The 7934-nt window shown below is 43.9% G+C and overlaps 1 protein-coding gene across 2 annotated transcripts in view; it reads left to right on the plus strand.

Moving 5' to 3' along the window:
• The first annotated feature begins 1858 nt into the window (after positions 1 to 1858).
• Positions 1859 to 7934, plus strand: part of LOC106608163 (thrombospondin-1) — a 25705-nt gene continuing 19629 nt past the window's right edge. For both annotated transcript variants that reach the window (XM_082977055.1, XM_014205935.3), the window contains exons 1-9: positions 1859 to 2069; positions 2239 to 2322; positions 2604 to 3163; positions 3452 to 3527; positions 4383 to 4475; positions 5027 to 5136; positions 5709 to 5834; positions 7219 to 7315; positions 7823 to 7934. The exon at positions 7823 to 7934 is cut by the window's right edge and continues 62 nt beyond it. In XM_082977055.1, the coding sequence (XP_082833181.1) occupies positions 2259 to 2322; positions 2604 to 3163; positions 3452 to 3527; positions 4383 to 4475; positions 5027 to 5136; positions 5709 to 5834; positions 7219 to 7315; positions 7823 to 7934 (1238 nt within the window). In that variant the 5' untranslated portion in view covers positions 1859 to 2069; positions 2239 to 2258. The remainder of the gene's footprint in view (positions 2070 to 2238; positions 2323 to 2603; positions 3164 to 3451; positions 3528 to 4382; positions 4476 to 5026; positions 5137 to 5708; positions 5835 to 7218; positions 7316 to 7822) is intronic.

The following is a 7934-nucleotide window of genomic DNA, read 5'->3' on the forward strand; positions in this document are numbered from 1 at the left end:
ATGTCCAGAACCACAGAGATCCTATACATTACTATGTCCAGAACCACAGAGATCCTATACATTACTATGTCCAGAACCACAGAGATCCTATACATTACTATGTCCAGAACCACAGGGATCCTATACATTACTATGTCCAGAACCACAGAGATCCTATACATTACTATGTCCAGAACCACAGAGATCCTATACATTACTATGTCCAGAACCACAGGGATCCTATACATTACTATGTCCAGAACCACAGAGATCCTATACATTACTATGTCCAGAACCACAGGGATCCTATACATTGCTATGTCCAGAACCACAGAGATCCTATACATTACTATGTCCAGAACCACAGAGATCCTATACATTACTATGTCCAGAACCACAGGGATCCTATACATTACTATGTCCAGAACCACAGAGATCCTATACATTACTATGTCCAGAACCACAGAGATCCTATACATTACTATGTCCAGAACCACAGAGATCCTATACATTACTATGTCCAGAACCACAGAGATCCTATACATTACTATGTCCAGAACATCCACAAATGCATTTAGGCCGTAGGTCACATGCAGTTTTGGGGAAGCTACTCTGAAACAAATTGTTTACCAAGCTACCAATTACTTTACACTGGAAGAAATGAAGATACACCAAAGCTACCCTCAAGGAAAATATAGTTTACTAAACTAAAGCTACTTTGAATAAGTAGTTATAAGTGATCATATGTACATCTGAAATGCCAATGATCACAAATTGTTAGAAAACACATCACTTTGGGCTCATATGTTAAATTAATGTATAATTTAGCCTATTAAACACAAAAACTATATTTCAAGGGAGAATTAGGCCTGTCTAATGCCGAAAAAGTAATAAATCGTATTTTATTTTTTGCATAAAAAGTAGTGTGTAGTTCCAGTAGTTAGCTACACCCCTACATGGCAGAGAAGTCATTAAATACTGATAACACTACCTAGATTTGAATTTAGTTCAACTACCACCAAGCTACTGTAAAATGTTGTTTAATTACTACTTGAACTACATGTAGTTCGCTACTCCCCAACACTGGTCACATGGAATATGATTGTAATATATGAATTGGTAAAAAGGTGGCGCCATCTTAAAATAACCTCATATACGGGCATTCAATTCATATTCAAACGGTAATAGTACAGCGCATCTGTGTGTGTGGCTTGAATCGCAAATCCAGGCGTTCTCTCATTCATATCATTGCAGCACAGGCCTCGGCGCCTCTCTAGTGAACTCACAACGGCTTCTAGCGGACAAACTTGGAATAGCAGCAGGGAACACATTTTTTTCTCTCCAATTGACTGACTGAGCATCCTCTCACAAATTCCTGAAGCGCAGTCTGGTAAATAAATAAGACCATATTTTCGCTATAGGAATTGATTCGCATTTCCATATTAATCCAACTTTCCCCATAAGAAAATAAAACTGATAATCAGTTACCTATTTTGGTGAGACCACTATTGATAAGCAAGTGTAAGAATTAAGCATAAACTTAATCAAACATGAGCAAAAAAAGGTATAAAAATAGAGAAGATTATTATTATTTTTTTTAAATTTACGAGAACATTTCAGACTGGTTAGTAAACCAATAACCGGAAATGATGTTCTAATAAAGGTATGGATCCGGTCATGGAATTTGGCCTCTGGAATGTGGCGCGTTTTTTTCTATCTCCCCTCTCCCCGTGTGCGCTTCTGTATGGGACTCAGTGCGCTCCAGCGGCTCGGCTTGCTGTGAGGTAAGACCATAAACTCATCCCTTTTTCATTCCACCATCTGATTGGGCGAGACGCGTTCTTAGGAATGTCATGAAACTATTTAAATAGTACTTTGTCCCCTGGCTTTACAGTTAGGTTCTTAGACAGATACCAGAGAGAAGATTTGCCGTTCAATTAAAGCAACACAAGAAACGTACTTTCTGCATCTTATATCGGACTCCTTTCCATTAAAAATTAACAAGAAATTGTTTTTATCTTGTGGATTATTATTGGATTTCCATTTTTATTTGGATTTGACTGTTTTTCTCTGCTGTTTTCATTCAACAGGTGGGTTAACAATATTTCCATTTTCTTTCAACGAATATTTTTCAAATATTGTCTTATTATAGTAAATAATAATATGCGTTTGGATTATTGTTTATTATTATATTTAAATGTTATGTGTAAATATTAACTTTTGTGAAAAGCGGTTGACATTATTTGCTATTTTTCATAGAGAAAAACCAGAGTTTCACCATGAAGTTGACAGGAATATTTCTGCTGTTGATGCTTTTGACCTGCGAGAGCGTACGAGTTGCAGGTGAGATGCTTACATGATACTGTATGTTTGTCTAGAATTAACGGAGTTTCCAACGCTTCAATTTAAAACTCCTTGAACTTAAAACTTTAAATATATATATATTAATATCCCCTTAATTTATTGATTTGCATTGTACATGGATTAACATTGAGATAGATAACATTGAGATAGATAACATTGAGATAACTTTAGAGTTCATTCCGCACAACAAAACTAATCAATTCCAAAGACATGCAGATAAAGACTAATTGCTCCCACTCATTCCCACGACCCTCCCACAGAGAACCGAGACGACAATAGCGTGTACGACCTGTTCGAGCTGGTCCAAGTCTCCAAGAAGAACCACGGAGTGACCCTAGTGAAGGGCGACGACCCATACAGTCCCGCCTACAAGATCCTCAACCCGGACCTGATCCCCGAGCTCCCCGAGAGCTCCTTCAGGGACCTCATCGATTCCATCCATGCCGAGAGGGGCTTCCTCCTCCTGCTTAACTTCAAGCAGTTTAAGCGGACCAGGGGCTCCCTCTTGACCGTGGAGAAGCGGGACGGGTCCGGAGCCGTGTTCGAGATAGTCTCGAATGGAAAAGCGAACACCCTGGATGTGGTTTTCTCCACCGTTAATAAGCAACAGGTGGTCTCGATAGAAGATGTGGACTTGGCGACGGGCCACTGGAAGAATATTACGCTGTTCGTGCAGGAGGACCGGGCGCAGCTGTATGTTGGCTGTGAGGAGGTGAACACGGCGGAACTGGACGCTCCCATCCAGAGCATCCTCACTCAGGAAACTCCCGCCACAGCGCGCCTCAGGATTGGGAAGGGAGCGGTGAAGGACCGGTTCATGGTAAGTGGAGCGCGCAGAGCACATGACGCATGGCATTACGCATAATGGATACAGATCATATAAATTATCGAGTTGTTTTAGGTGTTAATAAGTGTTTAATTTAGTATTGTGTGACACTTAAATTCGTAAAACATTATGTGCATAAAACCTATAGACCCATGCATAAAAGTTATACAGTACACTATATTGGAAACCCTTGTAAATTATCCATAGTCCAATATTTGTTGCGTAAATGTCGAGTGATAGTGACTGCAATACTAGAGCTAAAATGGCCATTGATTCTCGCAGGGGGTGCTCCAAAACGTGCGCTTTGTCTTTGGAACAACTTTGGACGCGATTCTGCGCAACAAGGGATGCCAAAACTGTAAGTAGCCTAATCCTGAACAGAAAGCATATTTGCGTGTTTATCCATGCATCACTGGTTGTTATTCTAAAGCCACCAAGCCTTCTATAAGACATGTGCATGACTGTTTAAGAGCCTAGTTAACTGTCATGGGAAAGTTGCTAACAAAGTCACGTTTATGTTGCCATGGGAAAGCTGACGTTTACAAGCACTTCAATGCCTCCTTGGGCTGGGCACAATAACTCATTAACTTTATTGTGATTCAAGATAGTATGAGGCTGTAATGTTCTGTAATAACCTGAGTGTAATTACATATCATCCACCCTTATATCACCAATGAGCCCTGGGCACAGTGTGTCTGTTGTGGTCTGCTGTGGTCTAGTGGGTATTGCCATTACAGTGTACAGTGCTCTAAACAGTCTCTCTTTTTGTTTCTCCCTTTTTCCCTCTCCCTCCCTCCCACCCTATTCTGTCTCACTCCTTTTCCCCTGTCTCCCTCCCTCTCGCTTCCTCTCTTTTCCCTCTCCCTCCCTCCCACCCTATTCTGTCTCACTCCTTTTCCCCTGTCTCCCTCCCCCTCGCTTCCTCTCTTTTCCCTCTCCCTCCCTCCCACCCTATTCTGTCTCACTCCTTTTCCCCTGTCTCCCTCCCCCTCGCTTCCTCTCTTTTCCCTCTCCCTCCCTCCCACCCTATTCTGTCTCACTCCTTTTCCCCTGTCTCCCTCCCCCTCGCTTCCTCTCTTTCCACTCTCCCTCCCTCTCCCCTCTCCCTTCTATCCCCTCCCTCTCCTTTCCCCTCCCTCTCCCTCCCTTTCTCTCTCTTTCGCTCTCTCTCCCTCCCTCCTTCTCACCCTCCTCATCTCCCTCCCTCCCTCAGCTGTTCTGACTGATGGGATCGTCCTTATCGACGACACCATCAATGGGTCCAGCCCTGCCATTAGGACGGACTACACTGGCCACAAAACTAAAGGTAAACACAACTGCTGCTGCTTATTATTATAAACCCTGTATAAACCCTGTATAAACCCTGTATAAACCATGTTAAACTCTCCAGAAAAGGGTTCCATATACAGAATAGAATAGAACAGCATAGAATAGAATAGAACAGCATAGAATAGAATAGAACAGCAAAGAATAAGAATAAAACAGCATAGAATAGAATAAAACAGCATAAAATAGAATAGAACAGCATAAAATAGAATAGAACAGCATAAAATAGAATAGAACAGCATAGAATAGAATAGAACAGCATAGAATAGAATAGAACAGCATAGAATAGAACAGCATAGAATAGAACAGCATAGAATAGAACAGCATAGAATTGAACAGCATAGAATAGAACAGCATAGAAGCATAGAACTATTAGAAGAAAGTAAAAGGATTCTATTCTATTCTACTGTCAACAGTTGTCTGTAGCTGTAGGGAGTTGAACATTAGTCTGGAAGCCTTCATGTACATTGATAGTGAAACTGTGTTTCCCATAGAATTCATATATCTCTATGGTGTTTTCCCTCCCTCCAGACCTGCAGATGATCTGTGGGTTCTCCTGCGAGGACCTGGCTGGCATGTTCAAGGAACTGAAGGGTCTGGGAGTGGTGGTGAAGGAGCTGTCCAATGAGCTGCGCAAAGTGGTGAGAAAACACAACTTAATCCTGGAGCAGACTCCTTTCTTTCTGTCTGTCTGTCTGTCTGTCTGTCTGTCTGTCTGTCTGTCTGTCTGTCTGTCTGTCTGTCTGTCTGTCTGTCTGTCTGTCTGTCTGTCTGTCTGTCTGTCTGTCTGTCTGTCTGTCTGTCTGTCTGTCTGTCTGTCTGTCTGTCTGTCTGTCTGTCTGTCTGTCTGTCTGTCTGTCTGTCTGTCTGTCTGTGGCATGATACTCTGCAACAAACTGTTTGTCAGTCACTGCATGTGGGCCTTGCTTAGCATACTGGCCTACCAGCACCAACTCTGGCTAGTCTGTCAAACTGCATGTTAGTTCATGAATTAAATCAAATTAGATATGCTTTTCTAACTAGTTCTCATTTGGAAGGCTTCTTAATGCTAAACCAGTGTGAGGTGGTGACAATCATTCTCAAACACCTGAATCTCTTTTTCGAACCACTTGGGCTATTGAGAACTGAAGAGTGAAACTGTGTGAATTTGAAACCCTTTCTCATCCAGTATTCATATCAGAGTGTATGCTTCCTTCCTTCCTGTCTCCTTCAGACGGATGAGAACAAGTTGTTGATGAACAGAGTGGGGATCCACAGTGGAGTCTGTCTGCACAACGGCATCGTCCACAAGAACAAGGCCGAGTGGACCGTCGACGACTGTACCGAGTGCACTTGTCAAGTAAGGGCCGAAGTCGAGAGAGTTTGTGTGGATGGGGAGGGTAGTGGGGTAGTGTGTGTGTGTTTTTATGTGTGTGTGTGTGTGTGTGTGTGTTTTTATGTGTGTGTGTGTGTGTGTGTGTGTGTGTGTGTGTGTGTGTGTGTGTGTGTGTGTGTGTGTGTGTGTGTGTGTGTGTGTGTGTGTGTGTGTGTGTGTGTGTGTGCACCTACGTTTGCACTCTCAGACAGCCACTTTCAAACACACACTCAACCCCACTCAGCAACCGCCCGCTCGCTACTCAAGACCTGTCTGTCATCTGGACAGTAATTGGGTTGGAGGAGGAGGCTGGCATCAAGCCAATAAGCCAACAGTGGGTGCTGTAGTGAAGTGACCATGCATGGCCCACCACTCTAGTGAACAGACAGCCTGAACAGGCCCCCTATAGGCCATGGTCAAAAGTAGTGCACCATATAGATAATAGGGTACCTCCTCAACTCTTCTCAGCAGCTCCTCGTCTCTAATTACCTCTCATCTCTTCTCAGCAGCTCCTCGTCTCTAATTACCTCTCAGCTCTTCTCAGCAGCTCCTCGTCTCTAATTACCTCTCAGCTCTTCTCATCAGCTCCTCGTCTCTAATTACCTCTCAGCTCTTCTCAGCAGCTCCTCGTCTCTAATTACCTCTCAGCTCTTCTCAGCAGCTCCTCGTCTCTAATTACCTCTCAGCTCTTCTCAGCAGCTCCTCGTCTCTAATTACCTCTCAGCTCTTCTCATCAGCTCCTCGTCTCTAATTACCTCTCAGCTCTTCTCAGCAGCTCCTCGTCTCTAATTACCTCTCAGCCCTTCTCAGCAGCTCCTCGTCTCTAATTACCTCTCAGCCCTTCTCAGCAGCTCCTCGTCTCTAAATACCAACATAATTGAAACAGAGCTTCAGCTTAGACAAGTGGCCCACAGACAGGAAGACACAGAGAGCTACTGTATTCAATAAAAACTGCTCCAGGCAAATCTGCTCTGCCAGCAGTATCACCTTTCTGCTCGTAATCCCCTTGGCTCTTGGGCTCTCTTGATCTGTGAATCAACTGGCCAGGATGCTAGTATGCTTCATTAGACAGAGAGATTGAACATTCTGTCCATCAAGGCAAACTAATGTCCTGCTTTTGGCAGATAGGTTTTAGTTGTTGTTTGGTTGTCAGTGCCCAGTCCAACCCTCCACCGACTGTTTGGCCGTATTTCTACTACACTGACCCAGTGGGCAGGTGCTGGTTGGTCCACAGGGGTCTCTTGCTCCAGCCACTGATCTTCTCATTGTACTGACCCAAATTGGTCAAGGTGCAGAAAAGGGGGAACTTACTGTTATGTCATTAACTTCCTGATTCCTTACGATTCTTTGTCTACCGCCCGTTTTGTAGAACTCTGCCACCGTGTGCCGTAAGATATCCTGCCCCCTGATCCCTTGTGCCAACGCCACCGTGCCCGATGGAGAGTGCTGCCCACGCTGTGGAACACGTGAGTTCCAACCCGAGAATTACAATGATTGCTTCTGATTCTATGGTTCTATTTGTGTGGTTCCAACTCCATACAATAAGTAACATACCTGCACAAAGGTTCACCTCACGTTCAAGGAAGTCTATATACAGTATTACGAACCAGAGGTTTATTCTATTCTAAAGCCATTAATAGTCTGAGTTGTCCTTTAATGTCTTTAAGACAAACAGGTCATTTAAACAGCACTCCATTTACTGCCATGTACTCGGATTCCATTTGCCAAATAAAGTATGAAGCCGCAACAATTTTCTCAGTGTAAAGGTTTCTGCTTGTGGTCTCTGCAGTCCAATAGCTCTCTCATTGTCTCCCTCTCTCCCCCTCCCTCTCTCCCTCTCCTCTCTCCCTCCACTCCCTCTATCTCTCCCTCTCTTCCTCCCTTCCTCATCTCCCTCCCTTCTCTCCCTCCTTCTCTCTCTCTCCCTCTCTTCCTCCCTTCCCCCTCTCCCTCCCTTCTCTCTCTCTCTATAGCGAGTGACTATGCGGAGGATGGATGGTCCCTGTGGTCTGAATGGACCCACTGTTCCGTGTCTTGTGGGCGGGGAATTCAGCAGAGAGGCCGCTCCTGCGACCGCATCAACAA

The sequence above is a fragment of the Salmo salar genome, chromosome 06, assembly GCF_965601325.2.
Source record: "Salmo salar chromosome 06, fSalSal1, whole genome shotgun sequence".
Taxonomy (NCBI): Eukaryota; Metazoa; Chordata; class Actinopteri; order Salmoniformes; family Salmonidae; genus Salmo; species Salmo salar.